This window comes from Cebus imitator, unplaced genomic scaffold (assembly GCF_001604975.1).
Source record: "Cebus imitator isolate Cc_AM_T3 unplaced genomic scaffold, Cebus_imitator-1.0 Scaffold148, whole genome shotgun sequence".
Lineage (NCBI taxonomy): Eukaryota > Metazoa > Chordata > Mammalia > Primates > Cebidae > Cebus > Cebus imitator.
The window spans coordinates 2571283-2593717 of record NW_016107463.1 but is presented as its reverse complement, the minus strand read 5'-3'; the positions used below and the strand labels follow the sequence as shown (position 1 = coordinate 2593717).

Here is a 22435-nt window from a genome sequence, read left to right as displayed (position 1 = left end):
AGGTCTTGTGTCTGGTAAAGTCTCATTTGTCATAGACGGTGTCTCCTAGACATCCTCACACAGTGGAAGGGACAGAAGGCAAAAAAGGGAGGAACACCGTGTCCTCAGATGGCAGAAGAGCCAAAGAGAACAAACTCATTCCTGCAAGCCCTTTTATAAGGGTCCTACTCTCATCTACTAGCACTCGACCTCACGACTTCATTGCCTCTTAAAAGCCCCACCTGCTAATACTATCAGCTGATGATTAAGTTTCAACATCTGAATGCTGGAGGACACATCCAGATCTCAGCATCTCTCAATAAAGAATAGGGAGGTTCCACAGCACCCATCATTTACTGAAAATATTTTCCAACACAAATACAGCATGGTGAGCAAGCTTTTAAAATAAATTGAGGGGTGTCTGGGTCAAGATCACTAATGGAACACAGGTTTTTATTTCATAGTCTTCTCTGAACACTATTAAAATGAGAGTGAAGGAATTTTAAACAATAAACCCCCCAAAATAAGAGACCTGGCATAGAGAAAAATCAGTATGAGAAAGCACATTGTAAATTTCTGGAAGATGAAAAGGAGATAGAGGTAGACTGCCAGATGAAGAGGAGCTGCCAAGAAGAGACCCTAGTATAAATGCCTTTGGAAACCCTGTAGGGTGCCAGTCAAGGAAGACAAATTCCACAAAGGCACAACTGTAAAGCAGGGGTAAAAAGAAGGGGGTTCCTCAAAGGTCTCTAAGACCAGCTCCTCCTTTTCCTTCCCCACCCCATGCAAAGAAGGACTAACAGGCAGGAGGTCTGCAAGCTGCAGGCAGAGGACACCTGGGCTGAATGAATGAATAAGCAGAAGCAACTGGCACAACAAAACATGCCAGAGTTCCAAGACCGAAAGCTGAGTTGAAGTGGAAAAACAAAATAGGGATGAAAAAAAGGTTCTATTTCCTATATATTTCCTTCATATTCTAAATTAATGCCCTACTCTCTGTGATAATCGTATTAATTCATGCTAACGTTTTCTTCCTTCAGTCTCCCATTAAGACATGATATCCCCAGAGAAATTATAACAGCTTCAGGAAGGCAATCCTATGGGCTCTCTCATCTGCTCCTAAGACGAAGGTCATCAAGTTAGTATTTAAAATCATGAGGTGGTCTCTGAATTGCTTTGCTGTGACAGCTATAAGGATACTAGGCCTATTTTGAAGAACAGGCTGGGGGGCGCATCTTCCCAGAAGCTACCCATGCAAGAAAATACCCATTAACAGAGAAGAAAATTAATAAAAGGATCCTTAGGAAATTTTAAGTTATAAATAATTACAAAAGACCAGCAACTGAACTACAAACATCCTCTATTTTTTTAAACCATCTCCTTATTTTCATGAAGTTCATGTAGCAAAATAAAGCAGATGATTCTCTAATGTAATTCCATCACTAATATCACAGTCATTTGTCATTCCCTTAGGGGAGCCGTACTTGGGACAGAACAACTAGATACATAATTGTAATTCTCACAATGAGAACCTAGAAAATATTTCGCCGCACGTACAGTATGCTATAAATGTCACTGTGAAAGCACAGCTCGGTTAAAGCCTGCAATCCATCTATCTCCCTTCTGTTATTCACCATCACACAAAGCTATATCAAAAGATCCATTCAAACAGTGAGTCTCAGACTTACATTATCAGCAGACACTGCTTTAATTAGCAGTGGATTTCAAAGGACTGGATGGCTTCGAGAACTTGATTTGAACCATAAAGTAGAAATCTGGATCCTTATCAGTTTCACTTCTCAACTCTCAGCTCCCCTCCCCGGGTTCCAATAGACACAGCCCTCATTTTTCTTAATGTAAGAAAGAAAATAATGAAAATGGTGGCTAGGCTTTGGCAATACTTGTGAGTCCACTTTTTCCTTAACCACCAGTGATGCAGAGGGGCTAAAATTAAGGTTGCAAAGGGACTAAGATATCTGTGTCAGGTACGTTGCAGGGAGTGGTAAGAATGACAAAAAGAGAATGAATAAGAGCTAAAGAAACCATTTTCAAAATAATATTTAACACATAGATTTTATATATGTCTGTGTGTATATTAATTTTTATTCCAAATGGAAACACAGTATCCACTTCATTTTAGGTTAAGTGTGAGAAAATAAAATGCTTTATTTTGGATGTTTCATTACAAACATTAAGGCACTTACATTCTACTTTTTTCATTTATTCCACAATATTTACCCATGATCCAATTCCTGAATCTTTGTTATTTCTCAGTGAAAACATAGATAAATATGTAATTTAATTCTTGAGTACTGAACTGTGAACTTTCTATTCTAAGAGGAAGGTTTCATCTAATAAAAAGGACTTCTATTTTACGTTTGATCAGTGATAATACAAAAATAGAAACTATTTTAAGATTCCTAATATTTGAATAAATAGGCATCATTTAGTATGGAGAGAATTTAGTAAATCCACAGCCAGACAGCACTTTTGACAGATGTATAAAATGCTAAAGAGCATAGCAGTCTTTTCAAACCCAATCGAACCTTTCACTTTGTAGATAAAGAAGCCAAAGATTAAGTGATATATCAAAGGCCACACGAGCACAACTTTAACTGTAATACCAGTCTCTTGGAATCAGATCAAACATGCTCCTCACCATACTAGTTGACACTCAGGGAGAGATAGAAAACCCCTTTGGAATAAGAATCCTTGTCACCATAAACACACACACACACACACACACACACACACACACACACACACAGAGAGAGAGAGAGAGAGAGAGAGAAGACACAGATTCTTCATTTAGAGTTTCATAGGTATGTCAATTAAACACCTGTACACACCCGCTTTTTCGTTTTTCCATTTCTCCTCATTCTGCCATTATGCACATTCGGTCTTTAATTCTCACTGCTTAGCAATTTCCCAATGAGCCTCATCATCCACCACTGTCAGCATATTTCCTCTCCTCTCCTGTTCTTTAAATTTTATACTATAGATTCTTCTGGAATTTTTAAATTTTTGTTATTGGCTCAAAGGTGAAGAGGCGAGAAAGAAGTTAAGACGGAATTATTTCTTATGCAAAAGAGATTTAAGTTTTTCAACTGTTTAGTTTTTCACTTTGGTCTGCCAAATAATCAGAATTTGTGGTTACTATTTACAACTATACTTCACCTGGGGTAAGATCAGAATGTTTTAATTACTCATAATACTTGAGGGTTGTCTCAGTTTTTTGGAGAACATTATCTTAATTATCAAATCTCTAACATCTGGTGCAGAGAGATCAATCCTATAATTCCCTTATTGACATCTCCGAAATGTCTTACCTCCCTAAGAAAGGAAAAGATAATTATTTTTTCCAAAAATTCAGGAGTGACACAGCGTTCAGAAACTCGGAGTATCCTGGCTCTAAATTCCCTCCAGTTGCCTTCCAGTTAAGGGATGCTTACTGAGAAACTTAACATGAAATTTTGGTCTCTACCGCCCATTTGTTTAATGATAATAATTATTTCCACAGGGTATTTTAGATGTCAACTCTGGATGCCATCTCTGGAGAAAAGTGGATAATAAATTTATAATATACCAATGATGAATGGGCCATCGTGGGCAATGTGCCAAGTGGAGGCGTAGGATGCACAGTAGGCAACACAAACACGTTAGGGAGGGCAGCTGCATCCTTAAAGATGCTGAAGTGCCTACCATGGCCCAGGATGATGTCACCCATAAAATCAAACATGAGCTGACAGTACAAGGGGTTAAGGTATGGGGGCAAAGCAGCCCATAGGCTCTACCATCAAAATTATCACTCAGACAAAATGGACATTCAAGGCAACTTTATCAGTTGAATCCAGAACATAGCAAGAGTCATTGGTGGACTCTATCAGTAGCAGAGAAATGGAAGGAGGTTTCCAAAATAAATAATGAAATGCTAAAAAAAATAAAAGGTTGTTGTTTGCATGTTTTTATCTATCTTTCCTTCATTTAGGTCATCACCAAAATTAGTTTATTAAAAATTGATGCAATCAATTACGGAATAAAGATACATACATCCAGTACCTTACCCCCAGAGATTTACCATGTATTAAATGTAATTAACATTTATACTTACTTTATTATATAAAGTTGCCTTGTAAGGAATAATATGTAGGTCAGAAACAACATTCCATGCCATACTGAAAGTAATATCTAGATAACACAACAGAAACATAGGCAGAATAGATGACTTGTTTTCAGGTATGTCAGGGCCTTCTGAGTGAGTGCCTGTTACCAATGACTCTAGTTAGACACAATTAGAAAGAGAGATAAATATATAAGTAGATATTATGGCAGAATAAAACATGTTACAGGCCAGGCGCCGTGGCTCACGCCGTGGCTCACTCCCTAGCATTTTGGGAGGCCAAGGCAGGCGAATTGCCTGAGTTCAGGAGTTCCAAACTAGCCTGGCCAACATGGTGAAAACCCACCTCTAATAAAAATACAAAAATTAGCTGGGCGTGGTGGCTTGTGTCTGTAATCCCAGCTACTTGGGAGGGTGAGGCAGGAAAATCGCTTGAACCCGGGAGGCAGAGGTTTTGCAGTAATCAGAGATTGCGCCACTGCACTCCAGCCTGGGCAACAGAGCAAGACTCCGTCTCAAAACAACAACAAAAAAGTTACAGCATAAAATGCTTTACAATCATTCCCATTGTTAAGACATTCTGAGGAATAATTATAGACTTGCTACGACAGGGCTATGTGAGAAATTGGGGTGTCAATGGTTTGTACACTTAGAATATTTCTGAGCTGCTAAAACCTATGGTCATTACATCATAATGTACTTAAAAATAATCAAAGCATAATAATTGCCTCGAGGGCTAGGATGTTCTTTATCATGTATGTTCCCACTGCAGCCCTTAGTACTTTGTCTTATTCAAAATAAGTGTCCAGGAATGTATACTGTCCAGGAATGTAAAAGTCTTCTTTGTTTTTTCCGGGTACATTGCCACCTAATAGGCACTACGTTGCATCTCTGAAGATGCTCACCAGCACCACTCAAACCTGTCATCAGATAATGATATCAGGAATTATAACCAAGCACTAGTCTCATGTTTTTTGTTTGTTAATAATTTCTTCTTAGAAAGTAACTAATTTTATTTGTATTAATGAAGCTACGAATTAATAAATAATTTTGGCTGGGCATGGTGGCTCACGACTGGCATCCCAGCACTTTGAGATGCTGAGGTGGGCAGATTGCCTGAAGTAAGGAGTTTGAAATCAGCCTGACCAACATGGTGAAACCCCATCTCTACTAAAAATACTAAATTAGCTGGGCATGGTGGTGCACGCCTGTAATCCCCGCTACTCTGGAGGCCAAGGCAGCAGAATCGCTTGAACCCAGGAGGCTGAGGTTGTGGCGAACAGAGATCGCGCCATTGCACTCCAGCCTGGGCAACAAGAGCGAAACTCTTACTCAATCAATCAATCAATCAATCAAGTAGGCTTATTTAAAGAGCTATCCTCCACTGGATTATCACAGATTTCTGAAATGTATAGTTCTATGTAGTTTTACATTTTAACAACAGTTTGTTTCATTTATTTTCTTTTTTGCTGTATTTAAAAATAAGTGGTATGGGCCGGGCACGGCAGCTCACACTTGTGAGGCCGAGGCAGCCGGATCACCCAAGGACAGGAACTCAAGACCAGCCTGGCTAACACGGCGAAACTCCATCTCTACTAAAAATATAAAAGTTAGCGGGCACGATGGTGCACGCCTGTAGGCCCAGCTACTCAGGAGGCTGAGGCAGGACAATCACTTGAACCCAGGAGGTGGAGGTTGCAGGGAGCCGAGATCTTGCCATTGCACTCCAGCCTGAGCAACAAAAGCAAAACTCAGTCTCAAAAGAAAATAAATAAATAAATAAAATAAAAAATAAGTAAGTCGTAGGAATCCTTTTTTCTGAAATCAAGAAGAATGTTTTATTATGAGATCATAAGTAAATTTACATATCATTTGATAAGTCTTTCACCCTCAAATTCAAAATCAATCAAATTTTAAATATAAAAAGTAAAATTATTTAAAATGTAAGTTTTCAGCTCCTTATATTAGATACATCCTGTTTAAAAAAAAAAAAACCTAATTGTCAGTTGACCTATTTTTTTTCTTAGTCTCAAAGAGTTGCTTTTTTACTCAAGGAAGCAATATTTATGACATTCAGATATTGACTACTATGTTGATTTGATTGTACCAAGTTTCAATATAAAATAAGTTGCATCATATACTCTTCTTATTATTTTTGTAATATTATTGAACATTCATTATTTGAGAAGATAAAATTATCTCTTGAGACATATTACATTAATGCAATAGAAATTATTAAATTTATGCATGAGATCTGTTTGTTCTTATAATCTCTTAGAGAAAGAAACCATTATTATATCAGAATGCCTGGAGGTACATGATTATTTTTACTATATTAATATATGATTTTTTTTCTTTTCATTATGAAATTTCAATTGAAAGTAAATATAAGTAAAATTCTTTGTTGATGCATTTATAGTCTAAAAGAAGTTTAGAAAAAAGTCAAGATTTGTTGTCTTAGTTTTACTTATTTATTAAACATAATACATAGAAACTAGTACCTATTTCTTAAACTATTCCAGAGGTAGCTTCATGTTATAAATATAAACACACCCAGTTTGAACGTATTGCTTTGTCTATCATTATTCCAAAAATGTCACTCATAAATAAAATCAGACTACAAATTAATATGCTAACACATTTCCTAAAGTATGTTGCAGAGAACACTGCTAGTTCTTCAGAATATTCAGTTATTGCACACACATTAAAATGTATTACATTGGTAGGTGAGTTTAGAAAACATTGGATTAACTTCCAGAGTGCCTCACAGTCTTTAGTATGTTAAAAAACAAATATGAGTCTCAAAGGGGAAATTTATTGTATAATGCATTCCCTGCTCAGTGTTTTCTGAATATTCTTGAGCACAAACCAGAACCACTTTTTATGAAGAGCTTGGAAAATCAGAGTTCCCAGGAACAGGGTTTGGAAAATATGTGACAGGAAAAACAAAGAATCCATTCAGCCTCAACAGCAATTATGGTGGAACTAACCAAACTGAAATGTATTGTTACAAAATAGTTTCCTCCCTTTTTACACCTCCCTACTATTTCCCACAAGAATAGCTTTAGTTTAATCTGATTTAGCAGAATCAATGACTAAGATATTCCACATGGCTAATAGATGGTTTTCAGAGGGGTGGAAATGTCCTTCTGAGCCTATGTTAATTGATTTTTCTTGTCCTTTGAAATATTGGAATAATACCAACCAAATTATGAGAAATTTCACTTAGCATTAGTAGATTTAAGAAATTTTGAAGGATTTTAATATCGTTCCTTTACTTCTGATTATGTATTGATTAATAGATGTAAAAGAGGCACCTTCAAATGGTAAGTACCTAGCAATATTTTAATCAGCAAACAGCAACAAATTGCGGGCAAAAATCAATACTTAAAAGCAGCAATTCACTCACCCAGGGTAAGACAAGATTTATATTAGAAATGCAGCAAAGAATCTTGTTTTACTTTTATCTTGTCTTTTTCTTATTTTGTCTTCTTTTATCTTTATGTGGAATAAACTGATGAATTTTAAAATGCTGCAGACTGTTGACTTTCTTATTTACTATAGATCTTATCTTAGAAATTTTTTCAAATAAAACCAATAATGCATATTAAGTGTATGACACATGCTATAACACTGTTCATAGTAAAGATCCTTATGAGAAATATGGCTTTAATTTTAAACAAATGCATAATACAATATTATAATGTATCCATATTTAAATATTTTATTGGAAAAATATTTTCTTCTTTTAAAAACCAGATTTTTATGAACTTTACTATTTCTAATAAATAGTGAACTCCACAAAAATACATTTTTCAACTGTCTTCAGCAAACTAGCCAGTCATACTGTTACATTGGTATTAACATGAAACATAATGCTAGATGAATTGAAGTTTTGGGTATTTTCACATAAACAAAAAAAAGTTCAACTAAAATAACTTTTACTGGAAACCCTCAAAGATACAGATTTTCCAACTCTTAAATAGAAAACACTGAGCATAAGCGAAGCTTTTCTTGATAACAGTGTCATCAGAACTCCTGTATCTGAAAGGTGCCAGGTTCCTTAGCTCCATTTGCTTGTACACTTAATTACCCCAGATACTGGGCTTTCATGTGTTCCCCCATCCCCAAAACAGCCTCACTTCTCAGTGCAGGTGACTGTTCTCATGCCCCTGATGTGCCACCATATTTTCCCCCAATTTTTGGAAGTCAATCTGACTAGGCCTCTGCTACAGAGTAATGTTCATGAGGAAAGCTACTTCCTCTAAGCTACAATCAAATTGAAAGATAATGTGGAAAGACTGAGAGACACAGAGGTTTGGATTCTAGATTTATAGCTGTATTCAGGGTAAAGTCAGGCGTGTACAGTGTCTGACTTTCCAGAAAGTGAAATGCTAACACATTGAATCACTTCAAATAAGAAGAATCCTCCGTCTTCACTTTGTGCACTTGCCCCATGTCCGCTATGTTTACTTGCAAAACTTCCTGGAAAAGACTGCCAGGAAGCTCAAGGTCAAATTTCACACTAATTCATAGCAACTATTTATTCGTGTATTTACTTACTCCCTATCTGGTTCCATAAAGGTTTTATGACCACTAACCCTAAATGCTTACCATATCTGGGTTTTCCTTTTACTTTTAAATGCCTTTTAACTTTTCTCTTTCTACATTAAAAATTTTGGCCATGTGCTTTTTAAGTGAGTCAGGCCAAAAATAGTTTAAAAATAGGCTTTGGCTAGGGATCTCATATACATTACAGTTTTTATTCTTCACAAAGACTTCAGATTAGTTATTACTGTTCCCTATCTTACACATGAATTAACTGAGACTTGGAAAAATGACACAAAACCCATAGTCTTATGTTTGGTAGTTGTGGGCAGGAATTTTCACCATGACTTTTCTGATTCAAAATCCCTGATTAGCCCTAGAAGGACACATGGCCTTTCCAAACAGTCAAAAAGCAAACTACTGTGGCCACTACATGTTTGGACAATCAACTAGAGCAGAGCTCCACAGTGGGTACTGAAAATGATGACCTGATTCTTTTAAGAAAAGGTTATATTTTATCCAATATATTACTTTAAGACCTTGAGATTCTAATACACTCTGGGTACGTTCAACCCATTATGGTTCTTTTTTTTTTCCATTTTTCTTCTTTTAATATCTTGAATAGTCCATAAACCTCAACTTCATACACGTAGAACAATGTATTACCAAGAATTTGGTCTTATTATAGTCTATATAATCTTATTTTCTGTTACTTATGCTGACATTAAAATTAGTTATGGCCTGTTCTAATGTTAACTCTGTAGCAACAGTAAATTTACAAACATAATTAGCTACCTATGCTCATCAGATGAACCATGGATGGCACATTCAACTCAAAGTTACAGTATATTTTATATTTGAGCAAATATAAGTGACCACTATTAATCATTGACATTTAATTGCTTAGTATCAAGGCAAAATTACTTTTATAACTTCCATGGCAAAAAAACTTTATCCTTATACCTACCAGAAGTTCATTAAACTTAATAAAACATTAAAATATTCTATAATGTTTATTTTTCATGACACAGATTCCTGGTATCTCTGAGAAAAATTAGACTTTCAACACTTGCTAAGCTTCACATACACAAATAAAACAATCCTCCAGGCGAAGATATCAAAATAAATGGATTCCAGTTTTTAAAATGAAGGTAAACCACATCATTTAACTAAATCAAATTTGCCAGTATGTGTGTACTGACATTTTATGTATAACCTTATTACATCGTTTTCAGGAAAGCCCATGAAACTCATTAATGTTAAAGTTATTGACCAGAAAAAACACGGGAACAGAGGCTGGCTAGTGCAACTTTTCCTATCTGTGACAGTTTCTCTACCACCCTGTAAATTTCATTATAAATCTGTGTGTGCTAAATCTCATGTCTTACCGTCAGTTTCTCCTCTAAATTCTTGTTTAATAAGCTTCTTTTTTCATGCTTTTCAAGTTCCATATTGAAAGATAATGTGGACAGAAAGACTGAGAGACACAGAGGTTTGGATTCTGTCTAGAAAATGATTTGACCTGCTTATATGTTAGATATTGCAGGACATTCCAAGTTGTGAGAGCCTAGGACACTATCAGAGAGCCCTAGCGATAATTTCTGGTTAGCTAGTGTTTCCATTTATAGATGTTCAAACCCTATAAACAGAGCACTGAAGAGAAGTCAGGCAGCTGGCCTTAGATAATGATAAATGTCCCTAGATATAAAAGCAAACTCTTCAGCATAATCTTCCAACAGGTTAGGCTCCCTGAACCAATAAAGATGCACGTGACAAAAAGCTACAATCAAAGAATTCATTAATAGCTGTTGCAGCAGAATAAAATAACTCTAGAATATACACCCAATAAATCAGTTAAAAAGAACAAATGTAATAGTCAGACAGCAAAAAAATCAGCAGGTCTACCACTTCCAAATTCCAATTTGCATCCCAGTAGTGTAGATATTTATGTATTACTTTGTAGATTTTTTTAAATGTTGCTTAAAGAGAAAAAGCAAAAGTATAACTAATTAAAACTATAACGACATGCAAACATACATTCAAAGGGTGTTATCAACTTTATTCCACGGAGAGTTGACAAAATGATGTTTAAAAATACCATGAAATAAAAGTGTTTTCCTTCACAAAAACAGATTTTGTTCTTCTTTATTCTGGCTTTTTCACAGGGAATAAAGTTATGGTATAGAAGATAAAACTCATTTTTTTTTCAGTGAAACAAGTTTTTTCAGAATTCTTTAGAAAATGTTACATGCCTTAAAGAAAATTAATTGGGCAACTTAATGGTAAATAATTATCCCTATATTTTGCAGCAATTCAAAATATATGAGTGGTCATAGAAGAATATAAACGGATTTCATAGTAAACTAAAACTAATCTCAAAAGTGATTTAATCCCTCAGCCTGTTTAAAACATCCTTTTAACACCTGTTTTTTAGTGGCGTCTGTTTGTTTACTTTAACTCAAATTCTGTATCAGCTTTTCCTTCATAAGAAAAAATTTTTTTAAGCGTGTTGTGAAGCTCTATCCTTCCAAGCAATTGCAGTCGATCCTCTGTTGTCAGGCAGGGTTGCTCCAGAATTTATTCTGCATCACGATGGAAGGGTTGAAAGCTTGAGAAGTGAAACATTGAGTAGGAAATAAACACAGAGTCGGAAATAAACCTATCCTTCAGGGTGATAAATTCAGAAACACTATATTAGATTCATGGGCAAAAGGGGCTTCCTCTTTTGACTCAAATCTAAATTCCAGAACGGGAATTATTTATGCTGGTTATTGTCCTAACAAGTTGGAAAACTAAAATCTTACGGATTGATTAACATACATGATTGGTATGTGTCAAAAGGAAGGCAATTGTTAAAATCTTAAGTGAATGGAACTCCCTAAATCTCCCAAGGCAAAAAAAAAAAAAGAATTATGCTGTGGCTGCAAAAGGAAACTCAATTCGTGCTCAGCGTGTGAGTTTAATGCCTAAAGACTTTTAATAAAATTAAAAGATACAATCCCTGGATTTGGAACCTCAACAAACTCACAATCGAGGTGTGACTAGACAGTAGTAGAATAACCCTCATGTCGCACAGTTCCTTAGCACACTCACCCTGTGCTAGGTACTGCTTTCAGGCTTTCCAAATGTTATTTCAATTAACTTTCAAAATCACTCTACAGGGTAGATATTATTATCTTCCCCATTGTTATGGGCTGAACTTTGTGCCCCAAAAATTCATATGTTGAAGTCCTCATCCCCCAATACCCTAGAATGTGACTGTATGTAAAGAATGGTTCTTTAAAGAGGTAATTAAGGTTAAATGGAGTCATTAGGGTGGGCCCTAATCCATTATGAGTGGTTTCTTCTAAGAAGAAATTAGAACCCACGCACTCACAGAGGGAAGACCCTGGGAAGACTCACTGAGAAGATGGCCATCTACAAGTCAAAGAGAGCAGCCTTAGGAGAAACCTACCCTGGTGCCACAGGGTGAGCAAGCAGCTGCCGTGAAGAGAGTTTGGTAGATCTCATACCACCTTGCTGGCAGAGCCTACCAAAAAGCCAGAAGACAGAACTTATGCTGACTATGAATCTGTGAATGAATGCATGGACGGTGTTTGTAAAATAAAGGAAGACTATCTGAAGACAATGGTCCTAACAGCCCCTCTGTCACAGTGATTTCATCAGTTGTTTGATTTTATTGACAATCTGGCAGACCTCAGCTGCCTGGTTTAACGAGCTGATACCCAGACATGCCAGTCTTACAACAAAGACAAAATTAAAGAGAAGATCTACATGCTCCTGGGTCACCAGGCCCAATTGAGTTGGGAGCACTAGGGGAATGAGGGTGGGCTTCACAGGTGTGTACAAAGAATGAGCTTCAGTGGAAGTTTGGGATTACGGTGTTCCTATTTCCACTTTATTACACTCTAGCCAGGATTGCATGTATTAGATACATGTGAGGGTAATAACTGGTTGATAAACCTGTTCAACTTGAAGCACCTGCTGTCCCCCTTTTTTTCTTTTTACGTTTTTTAACTTTTTTTTTACTTTTTTTTTTAACTTAAACATGTTTTATGATGATTTAGGTGAAAGTTGTTCTTTGTCAGTTAATGTCGGCCCCAGTTAATTTTTTCAAACTGTCCACATCTGCATTATGACATTTGCTGTACTAACTATTCTTCAAAAAGAAGTTCGAGGTGGCAAAAAAATTTAAATTAAAAATAAATTTACAAATATTTATAAAAGGGAGAAGCCAACTGTGCTGATACTTTGATTTCAGTCATCAATCCTCCAGAACTTTGAGGAAACAAACAAACCTCTGTTGTTTAAACCATCCAGTCTGTGATATTTGGTAAGGCAGCCAAATCAAACGAATATACCCATTTCAGAGTTGGAAAAGCAAGACACAGTTACACAGCTCATAAGCAGCCGTCAAGTCCCCTACCCTAAGCTACTCTCCAGCCACTGTGCACTTTAACTTCTCCTCTGAACAAATCACTTCATCACAGGTGTCACAGGAGACTAGATAAATAGCACCAGCACTGTGTGGTGAATGCTTTCTCTTCCATGCATTTTCAGAGATACGTTTGAATATTTGAATATATTTTAGAAATGATTGAGGTGTGAAAGCTTTCTTTTTTTTTTTTTTTTTTTGAGACAGAGTTTCACTCTTGTTGCCCAGACTGGAGTGCAATGGCATGATCTCAGCTCACCACAACCTCCACCTCCCAGGTTCAAGCGATTCTCCTGCCTCAGCCTCCTGAGTAGCTGGGATTACAGGCATGAGCCACCATGCCATGCTAATTTTTTTGTATTTTTAGTAGAGACAGGTTTCACCATGTTATTACAGGAATTAAGTATGGTAAATTTTGTGTGTAAGAAACTTAACAGAATGTCTGGCATTAAGCAGTTTCTCAGTAAAAGCGTGTAACATTATTTCCCTCAACTACATGACATTTATGTAGGAAAAATGTGACTTCAAAGATGCTATCCAAACCCTGATAAGTATGACCAAAAACATTAAAGCAGGGATCCCCAACCCCTGGGCCATGGACCAGTACCGGTCTGTGGCCTCTTAGGAAACAGGCTGCACAGCAGGAGGTGTGGTAGCTGATCCAGCAGAACCACCGGAGCTCCCCAGCCTGTCAGATCAGCGGCAGCATTAGATTCTCATAGGAGCACGAACCTTATTATGAACTGCGCATGTGAGGAATCCAGGTTTCATGCTCCTTAGGACAATCTAACCAATGCCTGATGATCTGAAGTGGCACAGTTTCTTCCAGAAACCACCCTCAACCCTGGCCCCGTCTGTGGAAAAATTGTCTTCCGGGAAACCAGAAAGGTTGGGGACCACTGAAACAGAGAATAAGAGCAAATATTTGCAAGGTATTTATCTGATAAAAGATTTGTATCCAGGATACGTAAAGAATTCTTGCAACTCAACAATAAAGAGACAACCCAATGTTAAAAAAAATGGACAAAGGATTTGAATAGGCATTTCTCCAAAGAAAACAAACGGCCAACGAGCACATGAAAAGATGTTCAGCATCATAGGGATCAGGGAGTACAAAGCAGAACCAGGAGGTAACACTTCACACCTATTAAGATGGCTAAAATAAAACACAAACAACAATAAGCATTGGCAAGGTTGTGTGACAATTGAAACTCTCTTATGTTACTCCTGAAATTATACAGTGGCAAGGCCACTTTAGACAACAGTGTGGCAATTCCTCAAAATGCTATGCATTTAATTACAGTACTACACAGAAATTCCACTGCTAGGTATATACACAAGAGAAGTCACAACATATGCCCACACAAAACTTCTACCCAAATGTTCATGACAGCATTATTTGTAATTGTCAAAAAGTGGGAAAAACACAAGTATCTATCAGTATATGAATGGTAAAACATGTGGTATATCCATACGGGGAAAACGATTCAGCAATAAAAAGGAATTAAGTATTAATACATGCAAGAACATAGATGAACCTTGAAAGTACAGTAAGTGAAAGAAACCAGTCACAAAAGGCCACATATTATATGATTCATTTGCATAAAATGTCCAGAATAGGCAAATTCATGGAATCAGAAAGATCATTTGTGGTTTCCAGCGGTTGGAGGGAAGGCAGAACAGGAAGGGACTGCTAACAGGAATAGAGTTACTCTTTTGGATGATGAAAATGTTATGAAATTAGATATTGATGATGATTTTGCACAACTTTGAAAATATACTAAAAATCACTAAAGTGTACGTACAGTGTAAAAGGATAAATTTTATAGTATATAAATTATATATTAAGAAGGCTATTTAAAAAAAAAGAAGATTTGTAATTCATTTTTAAGATGGAAATTGACTTTTCTCAGGAATATAACACATAGGGTCACTCCAAACAGTAAATTAAAATTTAAACTGCAGTAGCCAAGCAAGAATTCCATTCAAAATGGAAACAAATCACCGCCAACAGATAATATTTGGTTCAAGATACTGCCACCTCACTTCATTCCTTTGCATTCAATACACACGCTTCCCGAATAAGTGCCTGATTCTGTGCCTGAGTTCAAAAACTGGGGCCAAGTGGAACTTGCAGCAATTAAAATTGCTTGTTCATCTACTGGATCAGAGCCAAACATAAATTAAATTTAATAGTGGTGATTTCCCCTCACCTACCATTTAAGAAACTTCCTTCTTCACACACACACACAAAAAACACAGACAGATGCTCTACTGCTGAAACCACACAAGGTAGACAATGCATGAATAAAAACAAATGCTGTTTTCTTTTGAAAGAATGACAATCTACTAAACATGGTGTAGACAACCCAGGATCTTCCCCATTATACGCTCCAAGGATAAAAATCTTTTTACTAAGACAGGGATCCTTTTCTGGGACAATTGGTGCTTTTTAAATGGGTTTCTTATCATTCCACATAACACATCCAGAACATGAATCATTTATTCCTGCCATGGTCAATTCAGAAGCCCTTATAACTTCCACACTCATTTAGTGATGGACCAGGATACTAAACTCAGCACATGCTTCAGGTACCCAGGAGGTTAATGCAACTGTAGCTCAGACCCAGCACTGAGCACTGATCTCAAACATCTAACTTCTGATCTGTTGGTGTTGCTCTTAGTTCAGACTTTATGCCTTTGTCTCTAGAAAGCTGTGTTCCAATTGATGGTCACAGCATTGGGAAGGCAGAGGGGAGTAGGCAAGCGAGAGAATGGTTCCCAGCACTTTCTGGTTGTCTCAGCATCCCTACCTGAATCTATTTATCAGCCTTGGCAGCCTCAAACTCTCAAGGAGCAACTGTCAACTCCTCTACTGGAAGACTTAACCTCCCATCACCACCCATTTTAAGGCATCCCTTATGGCTCCTGTAGGCAAGCAGTAGTGAGTTCGAAGAGTTGTGGTGGGTACTCACAGCTTGTCAAAAGATAATGTCTATAGAGAAATGTCTTAAAGTTGAATTTGTTGCTATATAACAAATATTGTTTGTTGAAGCTGCCAAGCAGATAAAAAAAGCCAACCCCAAAATATCAGTAGATGACAATTATGGTAATGACAGCTTAACAAATGTACCTTTGTAATTACCGTTCTTCAATGAAACAGAAACCATTTCTACTAGAATATGACTTTTAAACTTCTTCTGATACTAGTTTTCCCCTTATTTTGGTCCTGGACCATATTTTTTGAATGACTGTGAAAAAGACATTTTAGTCCATTTAGTGGAGAAAACATGTTCTTTCTAAAATTATTTCTGAGATTGTTTTTTGAAGCATTAGAAAATATTTTAATCAAATGAGAACTGTAAAAATGTTGAAAAGTGGTTTTAATTTTTGCATCTGAAAACATGCAATTCCTTTATTGAAAACTTACTCAAAGTAAAATGTGAGGTTTTTTTAAAAAAAAAAAAAACCACTACTATTAACATTGATGATAATTTCTACATAACAACAGTAATGTGTGATATAAAACTAAATTCATACCTTCAGAGTTTATAACACAAACTGGCTAAGGTCAGTTAAAAATCAAGTCCAGCATGTTCCATTTTCTCAACTACTGTATTATAGCACATATAATTTTCAAGAGGCTTTCAATATATTTTCTTTTTTCATGGTAACATCCACAGAGGTCCTTAGCTGAACAGGTTTTGCTCTTGCATTTGCAATCAATATATTTCTAGGCCCTTTCAACAGAGGATACACTTCCTAGTAGTTCCTAGTAGCCACTTTCTGTCTGTCTATCTGTCTCTCTCTCTCTCTCTCTCTCTCTCTCTCTCACACACACACACACACACACACAAAATTGCTATTTCAGGAGTAAAGACAACAAGCCAAGATAAACTGACAAGATTTTAGGAAAAAGGACTCAGAAACAGGATTACTACGTGTGTTTCTAACTTTGGAAAGGAGTTCTGGATTTATGTTTTCGTGGGTCTTTATGACTTAATCAACACAACCAGATTCAACACCTAGCTCACCCCTCCCCTAAACCCAGCAGCTTAACTATCATGGTTGTGTGGACACGACAAATCACCTTGCCCCCAAAGTAACAGCTCTGTGCCCTTTGAGACACTGTGCCCAGAATATACTTTCAGTTTTATCAGCTGAAATTGTAACAAGTTCCAAAGCAATCTGCACTTATACAGAAAGAATGCTTACCTTTCTACTGACTTGGAAGCAGCCTGCAGGGCAGTAATCCATCAGGGAGGTCAACGGCCACATTCCAGAACAGCTGACCCTGTCAGTCTTCGGAAAATACTGTTTACTCTGTAACTAATACTGGATACCAGGCACAAGAAGCAGAAACTAAATTTTAAAAAACGGGTTAGGCATAAACCTCATTCCCACTGGGACCACTTCACAAAAGCAGTAGTTGCTAAGTTCCCCGAAAAGATTTCTTTACAAGAATGTCTTAGCAATAGTAGTAATTTTGAGTCGTGTGTTGAAAAGTTTTGCAACATATCCAATTCATTTTTATTGTACTGATGAAAATTCTTTAAGCTTCCCTAAGGACATAAGTGGTAGCGGAGGAAAATGTTACTGAAAATTGAATTTCTCTTCTATTTATGTTGACCGGATTTTTTAAGCAGAATTGAAAGTCCTTCTGAAATGAAATGTCAATTACTTCAGAGAAGGAGAGTCGGAATGATGCAATAGATGTCCATGATAGGACTGAACAAACTCCACAGTCAGGCAGGACAGTTGCCCTGCTTTCCAGCCATCAAGAAATGTCCAGAGAGGGCAGACATCTGATGAACCTTCCTCTGTTCTCACAAATTTTCCTCACTAATTACTCTCAACAGAAGTGAGTCCATGTTATCCCAAAGCCAACTACTTCCATGTCTATCCTCTGTGCAAAAGGATCTGACTTTGGGCTCTGGCCCACAAGGAAACACCATTTAAAGCACAGCCGGGAAAAAGACTCAAAATTCGTAAAACAAATTTTTGCTCGTTTATTTGAGTATCTGCGGAAAATATATCATCCCAGAATAGCTTTGTCATCCCACTCAGTAAATCATCCCATCCTGCCTTCTATGGTGTATTTTTAAAAGAAGGAAGATATCACCATTATTTATTTGCCTTTTGGGATCATTCACATTGGAACTCAGGGTCCCTAGTAACTTGTAGCTGCAGCACCCTGAGTTTCTGCTATTTCAAAAGGTTCTAGGAAGAAGCCCAGCTACAGCAAAACAAAAACGAGAGATTCCTGAGTTGGAGATTAAGTTTGGTGAACGCTCCTTATCACCATACTAAAAACCCTCCTAGGGAGGAGCTTATTCACCATTTTCTATACCTGCAATATATGAAGAAGTGTGATCAGGACCGTACCTGCACTGCCTTTACCCTACCTTTCACACAATGACTCGGCCAACCAGCATAATGACAGCCCCGCTCTCACCTTCCTTCAGGGAGACACACTGCTTTGGGGACTATCCAAGAGTTTTCCTTACTCATTGCAAGTAATAAAACTCCCCTTGTTAAATCCTCCTTGGTTGTGGTCATTGGGTCAACACCTGCCAAGTGGCCGAAACCATCCATTGCATGGGTCACATCACTACTCTCTTTCATGATTTCCACTAGTTCAGTTGATTGATGTTGGTGTTTTCTAAGTGAATGCTCATGTAAAAAACAATGTTATTTTAGGACATTATTTGATTATTTTCTATCTGGTTCAGTAACTTGATAATCATGGGTTGAATACGTTGACATCCCTGTGTGGACACTGACGGCTTTCAGAAGCTGAACACACACTCTACTGTCAAGAGTTCAGTTAGGAATGAGCAGAGTCGCATACAGCCATACACCACGGCAGGCTGAGTGTGCTAAGTGCTAAGTTAGGAGTATAAATGATGTGCTTCAAGAGCCAAAGAAAGAAAAGACAATTCTGTCTGGGGACACCGTTCATGATTTCACACAGATGTTAGACTTGAGCTGGGCCCTCCTAATCCTTGCTGCTAAAAGTGATCTTTGGACATCAACATTTACATCATGTGAGAGCTTGTTAAAAATTAAAAACTTGAATGCCATCCCAGACATACAGAGACAGAATCTGCATTTTAATAAGATCTACAGGAGATTCATATGGGCATTCAAATTTCAGAAGCACTGATTTAACTACTTTTAGAATTGCTAGAGATATAGAAAAAAGGGCATGACAAGTGTATACAAAAATAATGAAACTCAGAATATGCACCATATGTTTGCGGTATTATAGCAGGTAGAAATAGAGGATTAATAGAGTATCTACAGAGTATTTATGTAAATAGTAAAAAAAAAAAAAACACCACAACTGCGTACTATGAGCCAGTGACTTCGCTAAATGATTGATTATGTTATCTCATTTCCTGCTCTCAACAACTCCAGGAAGTAGCTGCATCGTTTCACAGATAAGAAAGCCAACACTAACAAGGGCTAAGTAATTCCCCAAGTCTACATAGAGATAAAAGAGTAGAGCTAGAATTCAAAACTAATATTTCCTTCCAAACTAGACCTCTCAGCCACTACCTACTCTAAGCCTTGGATTTTCTCCACCAGGAACAACCCTCATCAACACTCCCCTAAAGAAGAACATGAGGGCCTGACCCCCACAGGTAGCGTATCCCAGGCAGCACACACCCTACTTCTCCTTCCATCCTTCTCTCTTTCTTAAACTCCTACACCTGATGGAATAAGAAGGGAAAACTGATAAGACTGTTTTGGTGACTAAGGTAATTACTGTTTCATTAAAAATACAATGTTTGGGAGACCCTCTCTTGGGCGACCCACTTTCTCAGCATGAGGAAGCTTTCTCTCTCTCTCTTCTTTTCTTGTCTATTAAACTTTCCACTGAAAATTTTTTAAAAACTTTTTATTTTATTACCAACTAAATTTATATGCCCATGGAAACTTTGGAAAACACAAGGTACAAACAGAAAAATTTAAATTATCTGTAAAACTACAACTCAAATATACCACAGTTAACATTGATATATTTTCTTTCAGGCTTTTTTATATATTTTAACATTTTATATAATTAGTGTCGTACTGTGCATCCTGTTTGCGACTTTTTTATTAAACAATATATTATGAACAATTTCCTTAGTCATTAATGCTTTTATCCATGAGTATTCCTAATGGTTGGATGGTGGCAAACATAATTTTTGTCTAGCCTACCCAAGAGTCAGAGGACAGAAGCTAGATAATGGCACAGGCACAGAGAACAGGCTGGACATAACCCCCTTTAATGATAGGTTCTTGCCTTTATCATTTTAAAATTAATATTGGTCATATTGTTTGTTTATAATAACAAATAACTGCACATTATAGGCAAATAAAATTATCACATTTCCCAAAAATAAGAAAACAAAATCAGTGAAGCACTGTAAGTCTATGTCCATGAATAATCTATGCTTCTTACTGGCTATAAATGGTGTGTCAACAAAAGCTCTTGATAAAATATCTTTTTAAAAAATACATCAATCATATGTACACTATAATAATATTCTAGTAGTAATATGCACTCACTAGAGACATTTATAAAAATACCCAAAGGTAAAGCCATCTTATATAGTAAAACTTGATTGCAGGTAACAAAAACTGACTTGAGAATAAATAATAATAATGTATATTATAAGGTACAAGAGTATTTCGTAGTACTCAGCCAGGCTTCATGAGGGCTACAACCAGAAATTAGAAACTCGAAACTTGTGATTAACCAGTTCCTCTGTTAGATCCCATAATCTCTTGCTTTTTCTTTCACTGTATATCTGCTTTTGTCTTATTTTCCTGAAAATACACTTTATTTGTGCAAGTGGGAGAAGATGCCTGCACCTCCAGTCCAAAGTGTTCATGTCTCTCAATCCAAGGCATGCATACAAACTGATTTGCTTTCTCTGAATTTCCAATTCTAAATTCCCAGAAGAAAACATCCAATTTGCCTGGCATGAGTCAGGTGTCCTTCATGGTCCAATCTGTAATGGGTAGTGGGAGGTGGGGGGTGGTGGGGGAGGAAGGAAGGAGGAGACCGGGCAGAGTCACATAGTCTCAACACAAGGGAGTTGAGGAGGCATCATTAAAAGGGTCTACTAAAAATTGGGAAGACAAACCAAAGATACAACTGAAAAATGTTAACATTTTCCTGGATTTTCTCCCAATCTCTTTTCTCTTCTTATATCTAATAATATTCCTTCTAGGCTTTTCTATATATGGTATATTTTAGTTGTGATAATGATGTATAAACTTTATACCTTAATCTAAGAATTCTTCATATTACTGTAAAGTCTTGAAAATATTTTAAACCAGCGAAGCACCAATTAGCCAATGTGCAATATTTCACTAACCATTCCCACTTCATTGAAAACTCACACTATTTCTCATGGTTTCAAATAAATCTCAGATGACCACCTTTGTGTACAGAAAGTTAATTTTTTATTTTGAATTATTTCATTAAAACTGATTTCCAAATGCTGAATTTTACCAAATTAAAGAAAACAAAAAATGTCCAAGTTCTCCATAGATATTGCTAAATTTCTTTCCAAAAGGGTTGCATGAATGTGTCTTTCACATTTCCTCATCAGTATAAAATATTATTGTATTTAAAAATTTGTCATAGTTAACATTCATTGTTGAAATAACTGAAAGAGTAGAATTGGAATGTTCCTAAGAGAAAGAAATAATAAATATTTAAAGTGTTGGATACTGCGGTTATGCTGATTTGATCATTACACATTGTATGCCTGTATGAAAATATCACATGTACCCCATAAATAATAAATATGGCAACCATTATGTATCCATAAAAATTAAAGATCATTTTTGAATTCCTATACTGGAAATTTAAGATAGAAGTAACATTTACTGACTTTTATTTTTTTAAGACAATCTCACTCTGTCACGCAGGCTGGAGTGCAATGGTACAATCTTGGCTCACCGCAACCTTCGCCTCCTGGGTTCAAGAAATTCTCATGCCTCAGCTGGGATTACAGGTATATGCCACCAAAACTGACTAATTTTTGTACTTTTAGTAGAGATGTGGTTTCGCCATGTTGGCTAGGCTGGTCTCAAACTTCTGGCCTCAAGTGATCTGCCTGCCTTGGCCTCCCAAAGTGCTAGGATTACAGGCAGGAGCCACGGTGCCAGCCTTCGATGGCATTCTAAAAGCCACACGAGTATAAACATGTTTTCTTCTATGTAACTGTTGAGGCTTAATCACCACACATTGGCCAAATATCATTAAACCTCCTTTAGCAGCCAGGACTAAACAGGCTATTCTTCCTTGGTGCCACCCTTCATTCATCTTACAAACACTAGTTGACCAC

At 36.8% G+C, this 22435-nt stretch overlaps 1 protein-coding gene across 7 annotated transcripts in view; it reads right to left on the bottom strand.

Moving 5' to 3' along the window:
- Positions 1-10245, bottom strand: part of LOC108314151 (muscular LMNA interacting protein) — a 269710-nt gene extending 259465 nt beyond the window's left edge. For 4 of the 7 annotated variants that reach the window (XM_017542898.2, XM_017542908.2, XM_017542904.2 and 1 more), the window contains exon 1: positions 10036-10245. In XM_017542898.2, coding sequence (XP_017398387.1) covers positions 10036-10098 — 63 coding nt within the window. In that variant the 5' untranslated portion in view covers positions 10099-10245. The remainder of the gene's footprint in view (positions 1-10035) is intronic. The other 3 variants (XM_037743611.1, XM_017542900.2, XM_037743612.1) reach the window with 2 other exon arrangements.
- Positions 10246-22435: the final 12190 nt, after the last annotated feature.